The following is a 27,639-nucleotide window of genomic DNA, read 5'->3' as shown; positions in this document are numbered from 1 at the left end:
CATATATATGCATGCATTTATGTTAAGGTTTTTAAGTAACATCGGCAAAACAGTAACTGATGAAAGAATTAAACAACGGTATAAGAGTGAATAAATATTATATACACATACACACGAGTTGACCGTGACCTCAGGTCTCGTCTCTCGGGGCTTATGGAAGCAATCTGCTTGAATAGACCTCGAAAAGCGCAAGTGATGTCACAATCAACCCCCATATACATTACATTTATATATAACATAAGTTTGTAAGTATGCGAGGATGATTAATACCAGTAGAAAGAACGTGGTTATTTTCCCGTTATAGAATCTGATCTTGTGCCGTACATTTAACTCTCTCTCTCTCTCCACACACACACACACACACACACACACACACATATATAATATATATATATATATTTCACTTAGGGATAGCGATAGTAATAACCTGCTGTTAGAACTCAGTATACATATGCTTCAGAAGGTATGTGTATATGATTATATCATATGCGTTTGGATATACAAACGTAAGAAAAGCGTACTCAAGTAAAATTTATACACTTGTTAAAAAATCTAACAGTATCTCACAGTCACGATTCTTAAGATTGAGTTTATAAGTTTAAAACGAAAGATTGCCTAAACATACGTGTATATATATATATATATATATATATATAACCATACGTTCCCATAAACATTTACATTTAACACATATGTCTCTACTGTCTAATAAATGTTTCCGCTTATTGGTTGGCATCCCAAACAACACGTATACGTTGTGGCATGTGTACTTTAAACATGATGAGTTCCATAAATGTACTTCAAAGTTTGTAGACACAACGTACAACACACACACGGAAATTATACTACTCTTACATATATAATATATATATATATATATATATATATATATATATATAGACATACACACACAGAACAAGTGAATGATGAAACTTGATTAAGTGTTGGAATGACAATCATTAAAAGACGTGTGCGTATGTAGTGTGTACGTATGTGTATATATACATATATATGTGTGTGTGTATGTATGTATGTATGACACGTGTACACATACACTCAAAAAAATTCACGTATTATATATATATATATATATATATATATATATATATATATATATATAATTCTTTGGCTGCTATTTCCAAAAGTTCGGTGTGTGGTAAAGTAAATTTTTTTGCTGAACCCTAATTATATATATATATATATAATATAATATAATATAATATAATGTAATGTTTGTGTGTTTCGCATTCGTTCGTGTAGTCTACACAATACAAATGCGATTTGATATTTGCGACTAAAAAAAGGACAAACTTACCGAGCCATGTGTATATGTCTGTGTCTGAAGAGATCAGTAGAAGACAACGATATGAGTACAGGAAATGATTGGGGTACACGTAGTCGAATAATTAAGTCGTCTCCATGACATTAATTAGAGCAGAAACAACAACAAATTCGAACAAGTCGGACGACGTTTATTACACTGGAAAGTATCTTCGTACTTTCACTCAGTGTAGTGTATACTAGAAGGAGAGATAATTGTCAGTTTGTGACGTAAATGTGAAGTAATTATGACATCTATTGCCGAGAGGAGCTGTCACTGACAGCCAACCTTTACCTCTACCATCGTCAGGTTTGAGTCAAAAATGGTGCGTATTGTCGTCGGCTGAACCGGTTCTAAGAATAGCAGTTCAACAGAATTGTATCAATCTGTTCTTATGCCTTTTAACATTCTAGGTGTTCGTTTTCTGTTCGTCTAAAATCTAAAATATTATTAGATCGATTTGATTTTTTACATATATATATAATTATATATGTATATTCTTTCTTATTTCAGTAAAGAATAATAGTTTATCAGAATAAAATAGCAGTTTCGTATTTATTATTTTAGGACTGAAGATATTTAACCCCAAGTTGGCAGTGGGTCGTGTAGACTTATCAAAGACGTTCTAGTTATGATTAGCGCATTATTTATCCTGAAAGTTAATCCTAAGACTACATCGTCTAATGTGACTCGAAGTCATAGGTATGATTTGAGTAAGATATGACTGTTATTTCTAGCAGGTCGAACGAAGACATAGATGTATCCTCGTTGGTTCTCGTAATATTCAAGTGTAGTGTAACTATTAATAGTTCTTTTCCTTTATCTTTTTCGTTTCTTTTACTCATCCTCAAAAATAAATAAATAAAAACTTTTATACAAAGTTTTTAGTTGTTGTTCGTGTACTTATTGTTTTCTTTTTCTATTTTAATTCCATTCACATCCTGGATACCTTTATAGGGTTATATTAGCCTTTTGTGTGCGCCTTATGTCTGCTAAGTTTAACTGCCAAGTTAGAGCGAATAACTCTACTCGATCGTTCGACATGCTAAAAATAATAGCCAAATCTCTCTCAAACTGCTCCCAACTGTGTTAAATACGGTAAGGACACGTTAGATAATAGGCATACCTCCACATGTATGCCCCCTCTACCACTGATTGATCCTTATTATTGCTTCAAAACTTCCAGAAAAATGGATATTTTTTTTTATGAAATGTTGAATAAATATGCTTCATACAGTGTAGACTTCAATTATTTATTGAATGAGAAATTGTGAAAAAAAAAAATTTTTTTAATTCCATGAGTGGGGAGAGGAATTAAAAAAAATTCACACGAATCGAATTTGTTTCCTCATATCTTTTAGAAAAAAAAAAAGGTTTAATTTTCTTTAAATACATTTCAGAACGTATAGATTACAATTATATCGGAATTTAATATGAAAAACAAAATTGGTGTATTTGTGCACATATTTACTGACGCACATCGTATAGATCTACAAAAGGAAACTTGAAATTTCGAAAAAAATTGTGATGTGTTTCAGTATGTATGTGGGTGTGGGCTCTTATTTTCATTTACTTATTAAATAGCAATATAATCGTAATTTACACGCCCTGAAAAGTATTTGAAGAAAATTTCATGGCACCTTGGGCAAGTGTCTTCTGCTATAGCCTCGTGCCGACCAAAGCCTTGTGAGTGGATTTGGTTGACGGAAAATGTGTGTGTTTGTGTGTGTGTGTGTTTGTCCCCCCAACATCCCTTGACAACCAATGCTGGTGTGTTTAAGTCCCTGTAACTTAGTGGTTCGGCAAAAAGAGACCGATAGAATAAGTACTAGGCTTACAAAGAATAAGTCCTAGTGTCGATTTGCTCGACTAAAGGCAGTGCTCCAGCATGGCCACAGTCAAATGACTGAAACAAGTAAAAGAGTAAGCATATAGATATTTGTATGAAGAGATAGATATATTTTCCTGGGGCTAAAAACAACAGCAACACCATTTTTTATAGGACTGCTACATTTAGTTGACATATATTTTATGAATAAACAGACAGGGATAAATTTTTTTTACATATTTGTAATCTCTGACATCTAAAACTTAGGAATCCGAAAAATATTTTCAAAAAATTAGCCCCACCCCATTCATGTTTTTTTTTTCTAACTATTTTAAGTGCCTATGTAGTCAAGAACAGAGAAACTGTCTCAACTCTCTAAAATAATAGCAGAAGGGCTGCACCAAATTTAATAAAAATAAATGCGCCCTTTTAAAGCCTAGCCAGGCTCATGGGCCCGGTTTCCCGGTTACCATAGCGTATGTGTTCCCCAGCTGGACGGGACACCAGTCCATTGCAGCATTACTCATTGTTGCCAGCTAAGTGGACTGGAGCAACGTGAAATGAAGTGTTTTGCTCAAGAACGCAATGCGTTGCCCGGTCCAGGAATCAAAACCACAATCTTACAATCATGGTGCTGACACCCTAACCACTAAGCCACGTGCATCCACAAAATAAACATGCCCTTTTAAAGCCTAGCCAGGCTCATGGGCCCGGTTTGCTGGTTTCTATGGCGTATGTGTTCCCCAGCTGGACGGGACACCAGTCCATCGCAGCGTTACTCATTTTTGCCAGCTGAGTGGACTGGAGCAATGTGAAATGAAGTGTTTTGCTAAAGAACACAATGCGTTGCCCGGTCCAAGAATCGAAGCCACAATCTTACGATCATGGTTCTGACACCCTAACCACTAAGCTACCCGCCTCCACAGCACCAAATTTAGGTTAGTACTAATTTTCAGCTGAGTCAACTAAAATGAAATGAAATGCCTTGCTCAAGGGCTCAATGTGACAAAACTTTGTTGAATCAAAATTTTCTACTGCTTGATGCACTTCTTGTCATCAATCTTCATTTGATTTTGAGTAAGATAATAATATCCTCAGTTTATTGAATAGCAAACAGCCTGGAAAATGCTTTTATGGATGATTAAATGACACTATGTGTATATGCACACACACACACATACAGTTGTTTTTATACGTATATACATACATATATCTGTCAGAAGAAGAAGAAAATGGGCAAGACTTCTGTCCCCGAAAAACCACTCTTTTTTAAAACTTTTTTCTTTTTTACAACACCCATCCCTGCCCCTTTTTTTTCAGCTACAAGGAATATGAATCTGCAAAAAAATTGGCAAAAATTGACATTTCTAAATTACCAGCACCACCCCACCCCCATTTCCTTCATTTAAAACTTTTTCAGAATTTTTCCCCTCAAAATATGCGGAAAAATATGAAGATTATGATTCTGAAAAAAATTTCCAAAAATCTTTGTAAAATTTTTTTTAAGAATTTTTTCTTTTCTAAGCATGCAGAAAAATACAGACATCAGGATTCGGACAAAAATTCCAGAACATTTCTGTACTTATGGTTAGGGTTTTAGGGTTAGGGTTAGGGTTAGGGTTAGGGTTTTAGGGTTACGGTTTTAGGGTTTTAGGGTTAGGGTTTTAGGGTTAAGGTTTTAGGGTTTTAGGGTTAGGGTTTTAGGGTTAAGGTTTTAAGGTTAAGGTTTTAGGGTTAAGGTTTTAGGGTTAAGGTTTTAGGGTTAGGGTTTTAGGGTGTTAGGGTTAGGGTTTTAAGGTTAGTGTTGCAGAAAAATGTCAAAATTGAAGAAGTTGGCGGGTAAAGGAGGAGAAAAATTTTCACAATGCCAATTTTTGGCAATTTTCCGGAATCTCCGTATCCGAAAACGGGGATTTTTGGCAAAAAAAATTTTTTAAATAAACAAATTTGGGAGAAAATGGGTGGTGGTGGTGGGGGGGGGGGAATGAGCAGAAGTCTTTCCAGAAAATGTAGATCACTGATGTAAAACCAGATATGCATGGAATGGCATTGAACATTATGGTGATGTTTTTCTTGGTGTTTTGATATCTTGGCACTGCTATAGTCCTGAGCTTGTGACTCATATTGGCACTAGATAACTTATCTCAGTTTGACTCGATCATGTCATAGGGTGGAGAGAAACTATGAGGTATCATGCAAGCCTTATCAAACTTAAAATTTTGCACAGGTATTGTTGGCATGTATATAGGCACACACACATATATGTGTGCGTGTGTGTATGCGTATGGACAGAGGTAAAGAATGTGGACCACACCCACTTTAGTTATTTTTTTTTTTTTTTTTAAAGAATTTCCCATTTTCGAGATTCTGATTCGGCAAAAAAAAATTTTTTAAATAGCTTTTAAAAATTTTAATCGCCTCCCCACCACCACCACCAAATTCTTCAATTTTCACTTTTTACAGAAATTCTTTTTTACAGTCAAATTGAAGAATTTGGCAGTGGTGGGGGTGGGGAAAAAATAAAAATTTTTAAATGCCGTTTTTTATTTTTATTTTTGCAGAATCAGAATCTCTGTATTCAAAAATGGGGCTTTCTGTAAAATAAATAAATAAATAAATAACAAAAGGGGATGCGGTCCACATTATTTACGTATGCCTGACTGTATATATGATGATGATGAATTCTCGCATTCAACTCATATATATGTGTATATGTCTACTATGTGTGTATGTATGTATGTATACATGTATATATTTTATGGTTGCAAAATGAAATAATGTGTCCTTGTTAGTAATTAATAAATGATGATTTGTAAGACAACTAACTAGTTACCCTCTTATTTGTTTCAGTCACTTAACTACAGCCATGCTGGAGCATGGTGTATTTTTCGTTTGTCACTGTTATTTATGACATCATTTGTGCGTTTGTACTGGTTTTAAGGTTTTAGGGTTACAGTTAGGGTTTTAGGGTTAGGGTTGTCATAAATAACAGTGACAAACGAAATATACACTGCCAGAAGTTCTTCTTGACAAACAACAGCAGTAATTTTATTCAGCTGAATACACGTCATTGATTGGTTGAAATTACCAAAATATGAGAACTTTAATGTGAAATAACTTTGTAAATATAAGTTTTTCTCAAAAATGTTAAGAGTATGTTTCATATGACACATTCTACCAGTGTCTGAAGTTTGAAAGTATTTAGTTACAAAAAATAATTTTTTAAATCTGTAGGTCAAAAGGTAAAGATCCTTTTAGGCTAACTATATAAGTTTTTCTCAAAAATGCTAAGAGTAAAACATGTTTTATATGACATTCTTCCAGTGTCCAAAGTTTTAAAGTGTTTAGTTACAAAAAATTATTTTTTAAATCTGTCAGTCAAAAGGTAAAGATCTGCCTAAAATGAAGTTGCTGAAAGGGAAGGAAAATACTCGGACAGGAAATAACTTCTAAAGAAATGCAATTCTGATGAAGATAAGATTGTGTTTTAGTGAGTGATTCTAGCTTCAATGCTAGTGACAGTGATGAGAAGAGAAGATACAGGTTTAATGTTTATGATTTGGAGGAAGTGGATTAGATCAAGTAAGTTGCAGAAAGAAAGATAGGAGGGAAATATAGCAGAATAGGGGACAGATGATTTGAAACAGTTTGTGAAGAAAGGTATCATTTTATTTTTTTATCCGTTTCAGTTATTGAACTACAGCCATGCTGGAGCACCACTTTGAAGGGTTATTAGTCAAATAGATTGATTCCACTGCTTATTTTTTTGTAAAGTCAGATACTTATTCTATTGGTTTTTTTTCTGCTGAACCACTGAGTTAAAGGGAAGTAAACAAACCAACAGCTGTAGTTAAGCACAGGGTGGTAGGAGGCCAAACAAAGACATACACATACTCATACATATGTGCATGTGTGTGTGTAAATATATATTGGCCTCAATGTTCAACTGATATTCATTTCATTGACCCCAGTGCTCAACTGGTACTTATTTTATTGACTCCAAAAGGATGAAAAACAAATTCAGCCTTGACAGAATTTGAACTCAGAATGTAAAGATAGACAAAATGTCACTAAACATTTTGCCTGGTGCGCTAACAGTTCTACCAGCTCACTGCTATGATAATATTAATAGCAGTTTCAAAGTTTGGCACAAGACCAGCAATTTCAGGTGGGGTAGGGGTAAATCGATTACATTAACCCCAGTGTTCAGCTGGTACTTTATCAACCCCAAATGCAAAGTCAACTTCAGCGGGATTTGAACTGAGATGGAACAAAATACAGTAAAGCATTTTGTCTAGCATGCTAACAATTCTGGTTAATAATAATAATAACCCTTTCTACTAAAGGCACAAGGCCTGAAATTTGTGGGGAGGGGACTAGTCGGTTACATCAACCCTAGTGCTCAACTGGTACTTATTTTATCAACCCCAAAAGAATGAAAAGCAAAGTCAACCTCGGTGGAATTTGAACTCAGAACGTAAAGACAGATGAAATGCTGCTAAGCATTTTGCCTGGCGTGCTAACAGTTCTACCAGCAGTCACCTTAATAATAATACATTTTATGTCAGTTGTGGAGGCGCAATGGCCCAGTGGTTAGGGCAGCGGATTCACGGTTGTAGGATCGCAGTTTTGATTCCCAGACCGTGTTTATTGAGCGAAAACACCTAAAGCTCCACAAGGCTTCGGCAGGGGGTGGTGGCGATCCCTGCTGTACTCTTTCGCCACAACTTTCTCTCACTCTTTCTTCTGTTGGCCTGCTCACTTAGCCAGCGGGGTGGCGTCATTTGAAGGCTAAAACAATGCGAAGCGCATTGTGACCGGCGATGTGTAGCAACATCTGATAACCTGGTCGGTCACGGTGATGTCAGTTGTAGAAACTAATCAACATTAATCAATATCCTTTCAATAATGTTAATCCCTTCTGTTAAAGGCAAAAAGTCTGAAATTTTGAGGGAAGGGATAGTTGATTATATCAATTCCAATTTGCAACTGGTATTTATTTCATTGATTCCAAAAGGCTAAAAGGCTAAGTCAACCTCAGTGGAAATTGAACTTTGAATTTGAATTTTACATTTGAAAAACAATGTAAACTTTGATTCTAGTCAATCTGTATTCTTTGATTATGCTTTGCTGCAGATATCTAATAAAACAGAAACATGTCTGCCATTGCTACCATACTGGGGATTAGATTCACTCTCCACTCTACATCTCCATTCAATTCTTAAGCAATTTCTAGATTCCAGAGTTTTCTCCCACATTGTTCTTAGTAAGAAATGTGGTTTAGAAGTTTGTTTCCAAACCACAAGGTTCCAGGTTCAGTCCCATTGCATACTACTTTGGGCACGTGTCTTTCACTATAGTCCCAGATCAACCAAAGCTTTGTGAATGGTTCTGGTAGACAGAAGGCACTGCTAGGAAATTTTAAGATAAGACGTAGGTAAAATACCTGACAATATGCTCTGCTTGAAAATCAAATGGTAAGGTCAGTGATTAACATACGTGATTTAAATAAATTAAAAATGAATTAAAATTGTTAGATTGGTATTGACATACTTTATTTAAAATTACAGTGAAGTTCATTTAAATTCATTGAAAAATTGAATAAAATGACGAGGTTGGTGATTAGCATACTTAATTTAAATTAAAAATACAATCTTTTAGATAAACAATAGAATAAAATTATTTGGTTGGTGATTTAGCTTACTCCATTGAAATTAAAAATAGAATCATTGTCACCATACTGTCAAGATAAAACACCTTCCCACTGAATTAATTAACATTTTTGTTTTACTTTGCATACCATAATTGTTTCTCCTTGAAGTTTTGGTTTTTAATCTGAATTATACTAATGTTTTCTTGTGACTAATTTCCTTCAATTAAAATTTGTTTGTTCACTGCATTAAATATGTTGGCACTGGTGTTATCAACATGTATGCTAAATCATTTGCTAGCGATCTTTCCGCTATGACAGAACCTAAAATCATATATTATTTTCATCTCTAGCACTGAACTAGTTGGTAATTTTCCTTTGTGAACAATATCTTTATGAAGGGGTGTTGGAAAGTTCCTGGATTTGAGTTAAAAAAAAAAAAAAACATACAGAAGGATCAGTTAACTATGATTTTATTCAACATATTCCTCTCTCAGGTTCACACGTTTATTGCAGCAGTCCTTCAGTTTTTCTAAACCCTGTAAAAGAAATAACTGGACATCAGAATCGTTTTTGTCCCAGATCAACACTGAACTTAGAAGTTAGTAGAATCACATTATATATATATATATATAAGGAGTGACATTTAAAGGAGTTTTGGTCGTTGTTTCTAACAGATCCAAAGACCACATAAAGCAGTGCTTCTCAACCAGGATCCGTATGAAAATAAAACCAGGCACCATCACTATGATTTTCTTTCTTCTCTATCTATTTCATACAGGATTTTTTGGGGTCCATGTAAACAAAATAGTAAACAGTCTTATTTTAAAGGCTAAGGAAAAAGTCTAGATTTAGATGTATTTATTGCAAGAAAAAGCTAATTTTCAAATTTTTGTATAGCTCAAACTACACATATGAAAAACAAAATATATTATGAAACAAAAATAAACACAAAATTTATTACACGAATCTGTTACCCCCACGACAGTCAACTATTTGACGCCGAACACGAGTTTGATGTTGAATACATCCACGAATTTTCCGCTCAGATAGCTCTTCCCAAGACTGCAAGACGGCTTCGTGCAATTCATGCCGCGTTGTAGGGTTTTTCAGTTCAACTTTATCGACCAAAACTTTGAAAATGCCTTCCTCTAATGGATTTAAATCCGAGCTTTGGGGCGGTTGCAATAAAAGTTGCACTGTCGGGTGACGAGCCATTACTTCGGCAATAGAAGCATCCAAATTGTTGACAATATGTGGTCTCGCATTGTCCATTTGCAATATGCGGATCCCATGTTCTTCACAGGCTGGTAAAATATCAACATCCAGTGTACGGCAGAAAAAAGCACCATCGCAGCTTGAATCACTCCAATAAGGATCACCGCGTTGATGATATCGAGAGTTCCGTACGTATTGTCTTTGTTCAGCAACTGGCCAAAAGCCAACTTTTCCACCAGGCACGTCTCTGCTAATCACAGCGATAAACATAGCTTTAGGAACATGACATGGTGGGTGTTCATAAATATGCGGTGATGTTGACCGTCTGTAAATCTTCTTGCTACCCCAAAATGTATGCCACCATTTTTCATCTAAGAAACCTGTATGTGGTCTAACATTTGGATGTTCCTGACAAAACTGCAAACGTTTTTCCATGTTTAGGGCAGATAAAGGAGGTCTACTCACACGGCCTTGAGCACAAAATTTTAGAATATGCCTCATTATGTTTGCTGTACTGTTAGAGCATCCCAATTCTCTACCAAGTTGTCTACTGGTTGCAGTACGCCTTTCACGAATAGCATTGACCATTCTTTCTTGCAAAGCAGCATTTTTGACAAGGCTTGGTCGCCCAGAACGCTGTTTTGGCTGTATTGTTCCATGAAGAGTTGCATTTTTATAAATTCGCGCTGGTATATTGCGGTCTACTTGAAAGGCATTGCAAAGATCACTCACTGTTTCATTTGCGACCCCATCTTTAATTTGCTGGTAGCGTAGAAGTATTGCCAGTCTATCTCTCTCACCAATTTGTTCACCTCGCCTGCGAGCCATCTAAAGTTAATAATGATTCTGCTGATTGTAAATATGTGTTGAATAGAACTCACTGAATAAATCTTAATTAACTGTGTTGTCAGTTGTATGCACCTGACATATGCTAACGTGTATGCAGCCAGACTTTTCACACAGAGGATAGTTTTTTAAACATCAGATGGCTCCACTACAATAAAATAGTAATCAGAAGGTTCCATTATTAAAAATTGGTTGAGAACCACTGACGTAGAGGTTCTTGTTTGCTTGATGGTCGTAGGAATTATCTAACTTGGAAACCCCAAGAAACGTAAAACATAACCAAAACTAATATTACTATTTCTGTATAATGTTTATATATTTTAAAATATTTTATACATATGTTGATAAAGTCTAAAAATATTCATATAATAAGGTTATCACCATATGATGTGAAATATATTGTGAGCGTAACATTCATTTCCGTTTTTCGTTTGTCAATAAATATAATCATTCGTTCCGTTTATCCATTCCAGTTTTCGACCTACTCAATTGTGTCGCCACGATTTAAAGATGGCTGACCACGGTCAGAGTTTCACCGGCAATAAGCAGTCGATTTGGCCCCGAGAGACGGTTTACCTTGTATTAGTTGGGTTATTGCTGTTAACTATCTTGATACTCACTCTCATTAACCGATGGTTCAGCTCTAGCGAGCCACTGCAACCAGTTAGAGGTAAGATGTTCCGTCACAGGTAAACATATGTTGCACCATACACATATGTTGATATTTGTTTATTTGTGTTACTATTCGATTGAACAACGTTTAATATCTCGTGATTCATTAATATTTTAGTTAATTTTGTAAACCTGATGATTTCACAGTCTTTCGGCATTCCTTCGATATAACTCGACAAAATCATAACATTTTACTTCGGGTATTTTCCGTGGTTGTGGAGTATAGATATAACGAAATTATGCCAGCAATGTCTCATTTTATTTAAACTTGAGGAAAAAAGTCTTGTATATTTGTTCTTACCTGTTTCGTGTGTGTATGTAAAATCCGCAAATTTGCTTCCACGGAAATATCTGAAGTGAAATGTTTTAATTTTGTCGAGTTATATCGACGGAATGCCGAAAGTCTTTCTGAAGGAGCTTGCATAGGTGCAGGTGTGGCCATGTGGTGAGAAGCTAATGACCCAACCACATCGTTCTAGGGGTGCAGTCCCTCTGCATGACACCATAGGCAACTGTCTCCTACTATAGCTTCAGGCTGATCAAAGCCTTTTGAGTGGATTTGGTAGATGGAAACTGAAATAAACATGTCGTGTGTATATATATATATATATATATATATATATATTTCACAAACAGTACTTGCATTCCTTAAATATAATCCTTTTCATATATATAAAAACATCTGAGGTTTTGATTGTGACAAACTAAAATGAAACATCAGAAAAGTTACACTGAAATTTCAACTATATATATGTATATAGTTGAAATTTACAAGAAAATAAAAGGTGAAGAAGACAGGTATATAAGCAATAAACAGGTGTATTAGTTTAACGCTCAGGAAGGTGAGAAAATCTTTTACGTTTTGAGCCTATGCTCTTCAACAGAAAGGAACACAGAGAAAGAATAAAAAAGACTTCTGGTGTTAGCAGTCAATCATATGTGTATGTATATATTGTGTGTGTGTGAGTGTATCTGTGTTTGTCACCCATCACCACTTGACAATTGGTATTGGTGTATTTATGTGCCTGTAACTTAGTTCAGCAACAGAGACTGATAGAATAAGTACCAGAAGTAAAAATAAACAAGCACTGGGGTTGGTTCATTTACCTAAAGAGCCTTCAAGGCAGTGCCCCAGCATGGCCACAATCTAATGACTGAGAACAAGTAAAAGAAAAAACAGAATATAAAAGCTATGTCTGAGGTCATACTTGTAAATATAAATTTATATATGTACAAATACATTTGTGTACATGTGTTATCTTCTTTCATTAACAAGCACATTAATCAATGTCCATATTAATTATGATAGTCAAGTGGTGAACTAGCAGAATTATTAGCATGTTAGGCAAAATGCATAGTGGCATTTCATCCATCTTTACGCTCTGAGTCCAAATTCCACCAAGGTTGGCTTTGCCCTTCATCCTTTCGGGGTTGATAAAATCAGTACTGGTTGGACACCGAGATCGATGTATTTGGCTTTCCCTCTCCCACCAAATTGCTAGCCTTGGCACGTAAAAAGCACCCACTACACTCATGGAGTGGTTGGCGTTAGGAAGGGCATCCAGCTGTAGAAACATTGCCAAATTAGACTGGAGCCTGGTGCAGCCTTCTGGCTTCCCAGAACCCCGGTCGAACCGTCCAACCCATGCTAGCATGGAGAACGGACGTTAAACGACGATGATGATGATGATGATGATTAATTATGATAATGTTTGAATCAGTATTTAACATATTCTGTCATTGCTATTTGAAGCTGAACCTGTACACCGACTACAGAATGTTCCTGTTCGTGAGAATATCCCAGTTGGAGCCAGGCGTAAGATAGCTCGGCGGCGAATGCAACTGGAGAGAGATTCAGGTAAGAGGTTTCTTTACTTTTTCTGGTATTTTTTTTTTTCTTACAGATTTTCAATGTTATGTCAGTTTTTCTGTGTCAACTAACATTCATGATGTAGATTTTCTTGGAAGTATAGGTTTATTTCTTTTTGTTTTTTGTTACTTGACACCCTTCCTTCTGCAAACTTTGACAAATGGGATAATCTTCTTTGTTACTTAATTATGGACATATCACTTTGAAAGCACCGGTTCTCATCCGATCACTGAAGTTAAGCAACATCAAGCCAAGTTAGTACTTAGATGGGTGACTGCTTGGGAAACCTAGGTGCTGTAAGCATCACACATTTATAGGTGCAGGTGTGGCTGTGTGGTAAATAGCTTGCTTACCAACCACATGGTTCCGGGTTCACTCCCACTGCGGGGCAACTTGGGCAACGGGCTTCTTTCAGTTTCTGTCTACCAAAGTGGATTTGTTAGACAGAAACTGAAAGAAGCCTGTCGTATATGTGTGTGTGTGTATATATATATATATATATATATATATATATATACTTTATTAAAGCAGCAGAAAATTCAACAAAACCTGTTACTCTGAGTTTCCCGTTGCCGTTCGTCCGACAAACGGCAACGGGAAACTCAGAGTAACAGGTTTTGTTGAATTTTCTGCTGCTTTAAATAAAGCATATTACTCTACCACTGGTATTTGAGTACTCTTTTTTCCACCTTGTTTCACATTTATGTGTTTACTCCGATATATATATATGTATGTGCGTGTATATGTTTGTGTGTCTGTGTTTGTCCCCACCAACATCGCTTGACAACCAGTGGTTGTGTGTTTACGTCCCTGTAACTTAGTGGTTTGGCAAAAGAGACTGATAGAATAAGTACTAGGCTTACAAAGAATAAGTCCTGGGGTTGATTTGCTTGACTAAAGGCGGTGCTCCAGCATGGCCACTGTCAAATGACTGAAACAAGTAAAAGAAAGTAAACAAAGCAAACCGGGTTATCATTCCTGCAAAAACTTTCAGCTGTAGAAGCCATGCCAAATCAGATCGGAACCCAACTTCTTAATTTTCAGTCAAACCATCCAACCCTTGCCAGCATGGAAAACAGATGTTAAAAAATTATATATATATATATATATATATATATAATCAGTTCTGTGTGTGTGTGTGCAGCTTCTAGGATCTTGGAAACCCTCCATCCGATTGCACTCAAATCTGATATGTAGATACCGACGGTCTCAGGGCATGTAGATGTCTTATAAAAATTACAAAAATCGTTTCCAAGTGAGAATGTGATCAATAAAGCCATGGGGAATCGTTTTTCTTTTGAATAGAAAAAAGTCTATTTTTGTTTCTTCTTTTGCTGGTGTCTCAAATTTAGGTTAAATCAGTGTTTCTCAAAGGGGAGGCCTATGGGACTGCCGGACAAGTTGTTTTGAGAAAATTTGGTTTAAATGTTTGACAACTCAGCATCGTCCATTGGACATGGGGAGGGTGCGTTTTGCTCGTATATATATATATATAAACAGTTCTGTCTGTCTGTGTGTGTGGCTTCTAGGATCTCGGAAACCCTCCATCCAATTGCGCTCAAATTTGATATGTAGATACCGATGGTATCAGTGGAATTTTCGAAACGTGTCGAAAGTAAAAATATTTGATTACACCTGCATTAAACTCCATTTATTTATTCATATATTATTCAAAATATTCAACGTTAACACGAAGTTTCTACCTTTATAAACAAGGAGTTACAACACCTTTACTTGTGAGATTTTTGCTGCCCTGGTAACTATTTATTTATTTTTTCCGTGTTAATTGTTAACAAGGTAAAATACACTCATCTATATATATATATATACACACACACACACATGCATATATAAAATGTATGTTATATGACAGACTTTCACTCAGTTTCTGTTTACCAAATTCATTCAGAAAGCATTGGCCTACATGTAACTTTTGTAGGAGATGCTTGAGATTCCTTGCAGTGAGGACTGAACCCAAAACCATATGATTGCAAAGCAAGCTTCCTAACCATATAACCATGCTTGCATCTTATGAAGAATATTTTAACACTCTTGAACCTAAATCAGTTCAGTTCTTCTCTCTCTTGCAACAAAGTGGCTGAATGTCGGACATAAGGACATACTGTTTTTGTTCTGTGTCTCTACACTCTGAGATCAAATCCTGCCTTTCATGGTTGGTGACGATTGATGTGATTGTTAGAATGTTTGAGATGTCATGTGGAAGCTGTCTGAGCTCTTTGTATTTTGAGTTCTTGGGTGGTGGAAGACTTGTATCCGTCACTCTGTTTAACACCACAACATGGTCCTTAGATGCTTTTAATTGCCTTCATTCTGTTGCAAGCATTTGGCCTAGCTCTCTGATTTGAGGATCATTTCCTCCTTTCCTATCTGTCTTGGAAGCCATGTAGAATAAAGGATCACAGGCAACGACCTTGTCTCTCTGACTAAATCAGTGGTTTTCAGCCAGGGTCCAAATAAGATTTTTGGGGTCCATGCAACAAAATAGTATTTTAAGGGCCCCTAAAAAAATTATACTTTAGATGTATGTATTGCAAGAAACAGTTAAGTTTCTTTCTCTAATATTTTATATAGTTCAGCTTACACAAGTTAATGTGTGAAAAACAAAATAGGAATTTGGAAAGACATTTCTATAAAACTAGTTTTTAAACATTGAATGGCTCTGGTGGGGTCCACCAGAATAAAATAGTTGAGAACTCCTGGACTAAATAGTGGAAAAAATTCAAAAGAAAAGTAGTTGTTAGGTTGTGGAGAATAGAAGGCATAGCTTGATGTTTAGAATCTAACTCATTGTAATCAATCTTTCTTGCAGATGATGATGCACCTGTTAATGTGGGAAGAGGAGAGGAACAAAGTTTTTCGGATAATGAAGAAAGTATTTTCGACAACATTGCCATGCCTGAAGGCAAGATTGGTGCCAAGAAGATGCGTAAACTACAGGAAAAGGCAGAGAAAAAAGCAATGAGAGAGGTAAAGTTTGGACTGAAAGCAAAATAAAAATTGGGTATTTAACCCTTTAGTATTCTGATTATTCAATCAAACATAATGCCTATTGATTCCCATTAATTTGAATTAATCATGCATTATCTCATATCTTCAAGATCTTGATGGTGTAATTACTTAATGTAGAATAACATTGTAGGGTAGGTGTGAGAGCCTGAATCTGGTTTGTTTGAACATAAAACAGATTAACTATTTTGGCCGGATATGGCCGGTTTAAATACTAAAGGGTTAAGAACAAGATGAGGATAAATATCCGTCTAATGTAAATAACGATATATATTTGTATATAAGGATGTGTGTACTCCTTGTTAAATTGTCTGCTAGTAGAGATGACCGTTGACAATCTAATCCTACTAGTTTGTGTTTTTTGATCTAGTCATTTAACTCTTGCAATTGCTTTACTGTCTGTGGCATATTGGTTTATATTCTATTGATGGTTTACATTTTTACAGCAAATGGAGATAGAACGTGAGGAGAAAAGGGAGCGGTTAGCTGCTGAGGAGGCGAAAAAGAAAGAAGAGGAGAAAAAACGGGAACGAGAAGAAGCTGAAATGGTAAGTTTCTATATTAATATCGATATAAGTCGGTGAGCTAGCAGAAACATTAGCATGCCAGGTAAAATGCTTAGCAGTATTTCGTCTGTCTTTACGTTCTAAGTTCAAAATCCGCTGAGGCCAACTTTGCCTTTCATCCTTTCAGGGTCAATAAATTAAGTACCAGTTGCATACTGGGGTCAATATAATCGACTGCCCCCCCCCCCATAAAATTTCGGGCTTTGTGCCTAGAGTAGAAAAGGATATTAATATTGATATGGCATGTTCTGAAATTATCAGATTTTAAGACAGTCTGGCTGTTTGATCACAAGGCCTGGAGAAGTTTTGGCACAGGCATTTTGGCATCACCAGTTCTATGCCTACTTATTTGACATCAGGTGTTTTAATGTTTTTTTCCGTTCTCTCCCTAGTTCCTTCTCTGTTTATGTGTGTGAGTATATTTTCTCTATGTGTGGGTACATCATCGTCATCGTTTAACGTCTGCTTTCCATGCTAGCATGGGTTGGACGGTTTGACTGGGGTCTGGGATGCCAGGAGGCTGCACCAGGCCCAGTCTGATCTGGCAGTGTTTCTACAGCTGGATACCCTTCCTAACGCCAACCACTCCATGAGTGTAGTGGGTGCTTTTTACGTGCTAGGCGAAGCTGGCAACGGCCACAATCAGTTGGTGACTTCTACGTGCCACCGGCACGGAGGCCAGTCGGGGCTGCGCTGGCAACGGCCACGTTCGGATGGTTCTTTTACGTGCCACCAGCACTGGTATCACAACTACAATTTCCATTGATTTTTGAGCAATTTTGATTCTGATTTCACTTACCTCAACAGGTCTTCGCAAGCAGAGTTTTGTGTCCCAAGAAGGAAAGGTATGCATAAGTAGCTGCCCCTGTGGCACAATCGGTACATGGCTTTGTGATTAGTGTATCAGGCTCAGAATTGTAAGGTCATGATCTCAGTTCCCAGCAGTTATGTTCTTGATTGAAATGCTTTATTTCGTGTTGTTCCAGTCTACTAAGCTGGCAAAAACAAGTAATTCAAAGGACTGACCACGTCACATAACTGATGGAGTGCAAGTTATCTCCCTTTATATTTTGGGGGTGAGGGAAATTATTTATATCAACCAAGTTCATTTGATAAACTGTAATGTCTTTCCCTACCTCTCTTACTCTTTCTATCTATGTGTATACTTTTGTGCACACGTATGTGTGTGTATGCACGTGTATTTGTTTCAGTGCTAAAAAGTATAGTGGCCAAAACAAGATGAATGCCCAGTCAGCCATACCAAATTGTCTGCATGGCATCTGGGGATTAAGTAATCAACATACTTTCTCTTTTAAAATTGCTAGCTTTGTGCCAAAATTAGAAAGAAAGAATTATTATTGTTAAGGATATGAACCGGCAGAATCCATAGATCATTGGAAAAATATACCTTGCAGTATTTGTTCAGGCTCTCTACGTTCTGAGTTCAAATTCCACTGGGATCAAAACTATGCCTTTCATCCTCTTGTAGGGGTTGGTAAACTAAATATCAGTCAAGTACTGGGCTGACATCATCAACTAAACCCCTCCCTGGAAAATTGCTGGTTATGTGCTGAAAATTGAAACCATTTGAGCTGGGGTCAACAATGCCTTTCATCCTCTTGTAGGGGTTGGTAAACTAAATATCAGTCAAGTACTGGGCTGACATCATCAACTAAACCCCTCCCTGGAAAATTGCTGGTTATGTGCTGAAAATTGAAACCATTTGAGCTGGGGTCAACAATGCCTTTCATCCTCTTGTAGGGGTTGGTAAACTAAATATCAGTCAAGTACTGGGCTGACATCATCAACTAAACCCCTCCCTGGAAAATTGCTGGTTATGTGCTGAAAATGGAAACCATTTGAGCTGGCAAGGTGAACTTTGCTTTTCATCTTTTTGAGGGTCAATTAAATAAAGTACCAGTCAAGAATTTGTGTCAGTGTTATTGATTGATCCCCTTCCACTAAAATTACTGCCCTATGCCAAAATTTGAAACCATTATTATCATTATTATTGTTGTTACCAGTTGTACACTGTGGTTAATTTAATGAACTTAACGCCTTCCCTGAAGTTGCTGGCCTTGTGCCAAAATTTGAAACCATTATTAACATTATTGTTGTTGTTACCAGTTGTACACTGTGGTTAATTTAATGAACTTAACGCCTTCCCTGAAGTTGCTAGCCTTGTGCCAAAATTTGAAACCATTATTATCATTATTGTTGTTGTTACCAGTTGTACACTGTGGTTAATTTAATGAACTTAACGCCTTCCCTGAAGTTGCTAGCCTTGTGCCAAAATTTGAAACCATTATTATCATTAGCATTTTTATTATTTTTCAGGCACTTGCTCAGCAGAAAGCAAAGGAAGAAGAACAGAAAAGAGAACATGAAGAATATTTGAAGATGAAAGCTGAGTTTACAATAGATGAAGAAGGAGAAGAAGAAAAAGCAACAGATTTAGACGTAAGCTTTTTAATTTTTCATGTCTATGTGTGTGTAATCATCATCGTTATTATCATTTTTATGTCTACTTTTCCATGCTTGCATGGATCAGACAGAATTTGTTGAGATAGATTTTCTATGGATGCCCTTTCTGTTGCCTGCCTTCACCTGCTTCCAAACAAAGTTAAATACCTCCATGGTCAGACATTTTTCACATAAGACTAGAAACGAACAGCATCACTTGTATGGTGGGGATGCTAATTTACAACCATCACATGATGTCGAGACAAGGGTACACACACACACACACACATAATTTAATGTCCATATTCCATACTGGCATGGGTTGGGCAGTTTGACACGAGCTAGTAAGGCCATGGGACCACACCAGGCTTCATAGTTTGTTCTGGCATAGTTTCTACAACTGGATGCACTTCCTGCAACCAACCACTTTAAAGAGTGTACTGGGTGCTTTTTATGTAGCACCATCACTTGTGCTTTCTATGTGGCACCATCACCAGTGCTTTTTACATGGTACCATTACCAACACTTTTCACAGGCGCCATTGCCTGTGCATTCTTGTGATGGCGTGCTTAAAATGGAGAGTAGATAGACAGCTGACTACTAATGAAGGGTCATCCTTTGTATTACTTGTCCTTTTTTTCTCTTGTTATTTGCATATTTAACTCATTTGTTTTCGTATTTCATGTTGTTTACTGTTGGTGACGTCCTGTTCCGGTATATGCATATATATATATATATGTGTGTGTGTGTGTGTGTAAAAAAAATACAAACTGGGACAAGAACGCAAAACATTTAGAAGACGATACAAAAAGCACGGACAGGACATTCGAAGCCTTCAATCTTCAGTCAAGAACCGGATCATCCTCGCAATTTCGGCTGATTAAATAAATATATATATATTATTATTATTATTATTAATTGATTGCCATGCATCCATTTCCAAGTAAATATATATATATAAAATGGAAATATGTTACAAAAAGAAAATATAAACTACACATGGAAATGTAAGGGGAAAGTAAGAAGAAAAATAAGCAGAAATGCACATTGGAAATCAAATAAAGTAAAGGCTTTATCTTTCTCCCACTTTCTATCTCATTCTTCGTCTTATCCTCTTTTTCTCCCTTCTCTCTTTTCCTTCAGCTAATTACGTGAAAGCTTTACAATTAACATTCCTTCTACCACATGTCATGGATGCTCTCCCTCCCTCCTTTTCTCTTTCCTTTTCTTTGTACCACTTTATCTCTAATCAGACGAAAGCATTACCATCGGGCTAAGTAATGCAATGACAAGCAGTATTATTATAAGATTTTGAGGCGATGAGCTAGCAGAGTTGTTAGCCTGTGAGGCAAAATGCTTAGTGGCATTTCTTTCCTCTTTACATTCTGGGTTTAAATTCCACTGAGGTCAATTTTGCTTTTCATCCTTTAGGGTCGATAAAATAAGTACCAGTTGAACACTGGGGTCAATGTAATTGACTTACCTCCTCCCCCAAACTTGCCGGCCTTGTCCCAAGATGTTAAATCGGTGTTAAATATTTCTCTTCTTTTCTTACAGTCACAATCTCTGCTGGAAGAATTTATCAATTACATCAAGGTAAGTAGAGCTTTGGGAAAACCAGAACACTGTCTGAAGAGTAGAGGTATAGAAGTTGTTATATTGTGGGATGTGGAAAGTACTTTAAAAAAAAAAAAAATTAATCTCATAGTGTTAGGTTAGGAAGAGCATCCAGCCGTAAAAACCTTGCTAAAACAGACACAGTGGCATAGGGTTGTTTTCCTACCTGGCTGGCTCTTGTGAACCATCCTATCCATGCATGCATGGAAGATGGATGTTAAATGATTATGATGATGATGATGAGTGTTGTTAAATTTAATGTGTGACTGTGTGGTAAGAAGCTTGCTTCTGAACCACATGATTCCAGGTTCAGTCCCACTGCATGGCATCTTGGGCAAGTACCTTTTATAGCCTTAGGCTAATCTAAGTTTTGTGAGTGGATTTGGTAGACAGAAACTGAAAGAAGACCCCCGTATATGTATGTATGTATATCAACATCACCATCGTCATTTAACATCTGTCTTTCATGCTTGCATATATATATTTATATCTGTATGTGTGTGTCTTTGTGCCTGTGTTTCTGCCACACCTTCTTTGGTCTTGTCAGTGATGGTTGCTGAACTGCTAGAGATAGCAAGGACTCCTCTCTGCACCAGCAATATATAGAAAAACAATACGAGAACTGGCATTGGTGTTGCGATTACCCAGTGAGCTTGTTAAAAGATATATATTAGTGACAGAGGCAGTATTAATACCAAGAGCTAATACTCATCCCCACTGAAACATTGATGTTCTATTAGAACAAGCTATACTGTGGTAGATACCATGAGAGAAACTCTCATATTGGCTTTTGGTACAAAATGCACTCTTGTTTATATTGCTGGTGGGGAGATAAATCTCTGCACCTTCAATACTGAAACCACCAGATCACATGATTTCAACATTCCTTGATCTCATCGATGATGGATGCTTGACTGCAAAAGATAGCTGTGACTCATCTCCTCATCAGGGTTCTCAACTGGGGTCCATGTGGCCCCTGATGGTCTATATAAAATCTTGTGGGGTCCGCAACAAAATAGTAAATTGGGGATCCACAATAATATTCTAAGAACCTATGAAAAATTTTGCTTTGCAAGAAACAGCTGGGTTTCTTTCTCTAATGTTTTGCATAGTTCAACCTACACAAGTTAATATGTAAAACAAAAAACAAAATAAGAAATTTGAAAGCAGTTTCTATAAAACTAATTTTTAAACATTGAATGGCTATGTGGGTCCACTATAGCTGTAAAATAGTAATCAAAGGTGTCCATAGATAAAAATTGGTTGAGAACCTTTGCTTTAGATGATATCAGGGTGAGGTATTTTTCATCTCTCCAGGGTCAGTAATTGACTGCTTTTTTTATCCTTTTCTCGTTATTACAAAACTGACTCTTAAATCTAAACCCTCTCTCCCCACTTCTTCCCCTGCCACTAATCAATATTTTATTGCATATTTCAGGAGATCAAAGTTGTAATGCTGGAAGATTTGGCTCACCATTTCTCAATAAAAACACAGGTAGGGTTAACAGCTCTTTCTGATTCTTAATATATTACTGCCTTGTGTATTAAGCAAGTCTGGCTCCAACCTCTTCATTACATCATCATCATCATCAATATAACCACCTCTATGATGATCTTTCTACCCTCACTATGAATATTACTATCATCATTATCACAATAATTAACATTACAATTGACACTGCTGCCACCATGTTTTTTGCTTCCAAAGATTAAACAGCAGATTTATAAACATTATAAACCTTCATTTCACTCTTCCTCAATCTAGTCCCTCCCTCCCTCACTCACGTCATCCAACCCCATTCAAGCTTCGTCCAATCTCACCACAACCACACACTCCAATCCTACACTCACTTTATACAACTTTACCACGACCACTCCAATCCTACACTCACTTCATCCCATTCCATTACAATCCCACACTCAGTTCATCCAACCCTTCTACAACTCCACACTCGGTTCATCCAACCTAACCACACCCACATTCAATTCATTCCAACTCACCACAATCTTACACTACTGTCATATTACCTTACTCCAGCCCCAATCTCACTCCACATTGACTGAAATACCATACATACTTTCCTCTGTTTCTTCATTTCCCCAAATCGACTTTCTTCAAAAATTGGTTGACCGTTTCTATTTCAAGTGTCCAATGTGATCTCTTTCTCAGGAAGCAATTGATCGGGTGCAGTGTCTCCTTGGTGACGGCACTTTGACTGGAGTCATGGATGACCGTGGAAAGTTCATCTACATCACCAGAGATGAATTGCAGTCCGTAGCAAAGTATATGCAACAGAGAGGACGTGTATCAGTTCAAGATTTGGCTGTCTCCAGCAACGAACTGATTGAGTTGAATCCTAATAATGAACTGGCACAGAGACGTTTGCTGGGTGAAGCTTCAGCATGATACTTCATGGTTTCCATCTAACTGTATATGTCTATTTTTTTATGTTCATATTATGTTTATGCTTATGTTTTCCAGTTTCAGCTCTTGAGCTGTGGCCATGCTGGGGCACATATATATATATATATGTAATTATGTATATGTGTGTGTATGCGTGTGTGTTTATTAATTGGAAGAAGTTACAGAGTGACTCCAGGACTGAGAGTTTAATGTATTGGCACTTACCAAACCAGTTTCCAATTTTGAACGTTACATTTATGTTGACCAGCTTAAATGATAACTATAATTCTCTGGATTCTTCTAGAATAAATTATGTAAACAATTTCAAGGTTGCATGATTGTGTATTATTTCAAATGGCTTACTCATTAAACATTTCACTCAGTAGATAGATATGCTACACTAAAATAAAATAAGCAGAAAGGATATTTTTGCACATTCATACCTGCACATAAACACACACACATATATATATAAAATATCAGGTTGAGTAAAAAGTAAGCAACGTTTTGAACGATGAAGAATTTGTACCGGATTTTTGTAGAGTTTTGATTTTTTTTTTAAACATTTTTTATGCAATTGTCTAATAATACAGACATGGACTTGTCCAAATGCATCAATAAATTAACATTTTTATAATCATCTGAAATGGAACATTCAAAGCACAATATTCAAGCAATTTTGCTATTCAACTTCGAAAGAGTATGTAAAGCAGCTGAAACTGCTCGTGATATCAATAAAATATTTGGTGAGGAAATGACCAGTGAGTGGTCAGCTCAAAAATGGTTTAAACGATTTTGCAGTGGAGACCTGAGCATAGTGGATGCCCATCAGTCATCGATGACAGTCAACTAAAGACCGTCACTGAGAAAGATCCACATAAAACCATTTGAGAACTGGCAAAAAAAACTTTAAATTAGCCAGAAAACTGCCTGCTGCAACCATTTGCATGCAATTGGAAAATCAAAAAAGCTCAACAAATGGATGCCATACGGTTTGAATGAAAATCAGAAAATGTGCAGATATGAAATTTGCTCATCGCTTCTTCTCCATAACCAGACAAATCAATTTCATGACTATATTGTAACTTGTGATGAAAAGTGGATTCTGTACTATAATAAAAAACATTCTTTGCAGTGGTTGGACCAAAATGAAGCACCAAAAACCATCCCTAAACCCGAGCTCTTCAAAAAGAAGGTTATGGGGGATTGTTTGGTTGTGTACTGCTGGACTCATCCACTATAACTTCTTAAAATCCAGAAAAACCGTTACTGGAGAAACATATTGTGATGAAATTGCCAAAATGAATGAAAAACTGCTACTCCTCCATTCCAGACTGGTCAACAAAAGAGGGCCAATCATTCTTCATGACTGCTCGACCACATGTTTCACTAATGACACTCCAGAAGTTGAGGGAACTTGGTTACAAAGTTCTTCCCCATCCAGCTTATTCCCCAGACCTGTCCCCTACTGACTACAACTTTTTCAAGCACTGTGATGGTTTCCTGTGAGAGAAAGAATTCAATAATCAAACCGATGCTGAAAGTGTCTTCAAAGAGTTCATCAGCTCCAGGACTCCAGATTTTTATTTTACCAGAATAAACAAACTTGTAACTCACTGGCAAAAATGTGTTGATCGTAATGGTACTTACTTTGATGAATAAAATTTTCATGCCTAAAAATTAATAAATAAGAATACAGTACAGAACTGCACTGTATAAGATATTAATTAAAATATATTAAAAGAAAATACATAGTGTACTGTAGATGAGTAAACAAAGAATTGCACATACTGTATGGAAAATGAAATTTTGGAGCGAATGTGTGGTATTATTTTGCATTTGTGTGTAAAATAAATATATACATGGCGTAGGAGTGGCTGTGTGATAAGTAGCTTGCTTACGAACCACATGGTTCCGGGTTCAGTGCCACTGCGTGGCATCTTGGGCAAGTGTCTTCTGCTATGGCCTCAGGCCAACCAAAGCCTTGTGAGTGGATTTGGTAGACAGAAACTGAAAGAAACCCATCGTGTATATATATATAAATCATCATCGTTTAACGTCCGTTTTCCGTGCTAGCACGGGTTGGACGGTTCGACCGGGGTCTGGGAAGCCAGGGACTGCACCAGGCTCCAGTCTGATCTGGCAGAGTTTCTACAGCTGGATGCCCTTCCTAACGCCAACCACTCCGCTAGTGTAGTGGGTGCTTTTTACGTGCCTATATATATATATATGTATGTGTGTGTTTGTCCCCCCCCCCAAACATTGCTTGACAACCAATGCTGGTGTGTTTACGTCCCTGTAACTTAGCGGATCGGCAAAAGAGACCGATAGAATAAGTACTAGGCTTACAAAGAATAAGTCCTGGGGTCGATTTGCTCGACTAAAGGTGGTGCTCCAACATGACCACAGTCAAATGACTGAAACAAGTAAAAGAGTAAAAGAATACAAATTATAAAAATGATAAAAAATATATACTGTATGTACAATACCGTTTCTTACTTCACGGATTTTCACCTATCGTGGGAGGTTTTCGAGCGTAACACCTGCGCTAGTCAAGGGATTTCTATACAGGCAAATATATACCCATGTACAGATGCATGTAGCTTCACGATTCAATGCAAGTTCCAGATCCAAGATAGGGAAAGTTTTAGGTATGGTATTTGCATGAAATAACTCAAATGGGACATGGAATTACATTTGTATAAATAGATAGCATTAACACACACACATATATAATTGAATAAGTTGGAGTCAACAAGGAGCGCAAAGGAACATTTATTTGTAATCACTACAATTGTTTCCATGCAATGTAGTTCTCCAGGTTTGCAGGTATTTGGTTATGTAACCATTTCCGTGTGTTATGTGCATCAGGTGATATATAAATATTGCTTCTGTGTTCTGTAAGCTCAAATTTCTGGCTTCAACCGCATCCTTTTTTGTCTGACATGGCTATGTGTGGTAGTAGTAACCACTCAGTATATCTAAATGTGTTTTGTGGTCGTAAGTCTGTTGATGAATCTACTTTAAATGTATAGATGGAGTGGTTATGCTTTGGATGGTGAGTATTGAGGTTTATATTAAAGGGAGTGCCAGCTTACACCAGGTACATCTTATGGAGTTTCTACCTATGTCTTTTCTACAAATCAAGTAGGGCCTTCTTCTTGAAGGGGTTTGTGATTTGTCTGCCTTCCTAATTACTAGGACTTTGGTTTTTGCTAGATTGACTCTAAAGCCCTTCAATTTTAGACCTTGCTTCCACACTTGAAACTTCATCTCTAGTTCTGGTAGTGACTCAGCTATCAGAGCAAGGTCATCAGCATAGAAGAGCTCCCAGGGGCAGCCTGTCTTGAATTCCTCTGTTATTGCCTGGAAGACTATGATGAACAAGAGGGGGCTGAGGACTGATCCTTGGTGAACCCCTACTTCTACCCAAAATTCTTCACTATACTCATTGCCAACCTTCACCTTACTGACAGCATCCCTGTACAGGACTTGTACAGCTCTTACCAACTACTCGTCTATCCCTAGTTTCTGCATTGACCACCAGATAAGGGATCAGGGAATCCTGTCAAAGGCTTTCTTCAAGTCAACAAAAGCCAAGTACAGAGGTTTATCTTTGGTTAGGTATTTCTCCTGCAGTTGCCTTACCAGAAATATAGCATCAGTGGTGCTTCTACCTGGCACAAAGCCAAACTGCATCTCATCTAGGCTAACTCTCTCCCTAATTAGTTGGGCTATGACCCTCTTCATGACTTTCATCACCTGATCCAGTAATTTAATACCCCTGTAGTTATTTCTATCTAAAACACCACCTTTACTTTTGTAGCAGTTGACTATGGTATGACTTCTGATTTACTATACAGGTGACTAGACCATAACCCACACTGCCAGATATTTTAAGCATCTCAGCAGTGATTCCTGATGGGCTAGGGGCTTTCTCTTCATATCCTTAATTGCTCTATCTACCAGGGTGCTATTGAGTTTTTTCTACTTCAGTTATCACATATTTTGCTCTTATAAAAATACACACATACAAGAGGAGTAAATTATATATATAATAATACTTTAAATGTGGCTCCCAAGAAACAGTAAATGTAATTACCCAATCAATCAATGATGAACATTACTGCTAGTGTGTGTGTATATATATATATATA

At 36.8% G+C, this 27,639-nt stretch overlaps 3 protein-coding genes and 1 pseudogene across 4 annotated transcripts in view; 2 read left to right on the top strand and 2 right to left on the bottom strand.

Moving 5' to 3' along the window:
* Nucleotides 1-1,641, bottom strand: part of LOC115218930 (ectonucleoside triphosphate diphosphohydrolase 7-like) — a 64,961-nt gene extending 63,320 nt beyond the window's left edge. Inside the window, exon 1 of the mRNA XM_029788948.2 lies at nt 1,316-1,641. Coding sequence (XP_029644808.1) covers nt 1,316-1,323 — 8 coding nt within the window. The 5' untranslated portion in view covers nt 1,324-1,641. The remainder of the gene's footprint in view (nt 1-1,315) is intronic.
* A 6,952-nt stretch (nt 1,642-8,593) lies between these two features.
* LOC115219278 (DDRGK domain-containing protein 1) lies at nt 8,594-23,810 on the top strand. 2 transcript variants are annotated; one of them, XR_005001920.1, is made up of 10 exons: nt 8,594-8,626; nt 11,337-11,533; nt 13,289-13,393; nt 16,236-16,393; nt 16,879-16,980; nt 19,336-19,458; nt 21,019-21,057; nt 22,517-22,573; nt 23,249-23,536; nt 23,595-23,810. XR_005001920.1 is itself a non-coding variant. In XM_036509019.1 (10 exons), exons 1-9 carry the CDS (start codon nt 8,604-8,606, stop codon nt 23,483-23,485), a joined length of 1,041 nt encoding a protein of 346 aa, XP_036364912.1. In that variant the 5' UTR covers nt 8,594-8,603; the 3' UTR covers nt 23,486-23,532; nt 23,599-23,810. The 2 variants fall into 2 exon arrangements, 1 of the variants encoding a protein (XP_036364912.1); XM_036509019.1 differs by having other exon boundaries at nt 23,249-23,532; nt 23,599-23,810.
* LOC118766002 lies at nt 8,779-10,866 on the bottom strand. The gene is made up of 2 exons (XM_036509020.1): nt 10,582-10,866; nt 8,779-10,011 (listed from the first exon to the last, which is right to left on the bottom strand). Exons 1-2 carry the CDS (start codon nt 10,843-10,845, stop codon nt 9,760-9,762), a joined length of 516 nt encoding a protein of 171 aa, XP_036364913.1. The 5' UTR covers nt 10,846-10,866; the 3' UTR covers nt 8,779-9,759.
* LOC115219571 lies at nt 13,590-13,708 on the top strand (annotated as a pseudogene).
* Nucleotides 23,811-27,639: the final 3,829 nt, after the last annotated feature.

The sequence above is a fragment of the Octopus sinensis genome, linkage group LG14 (assembly GCF_006345805.1).
Source record: "Octopus sinensis linkage group LG14, ASM634580v1, whole genome shotgun sequence".
Classification (NCBI taxonomy): Eukaryota; Metazoa; Mollusca; class Cephalopoda; order Octopoda; family Octopodidae; genus Octopus; species Octopus sinensis.
This window is presented reverse-complemented; position numbering and strand designations above follow the sequence as displayed.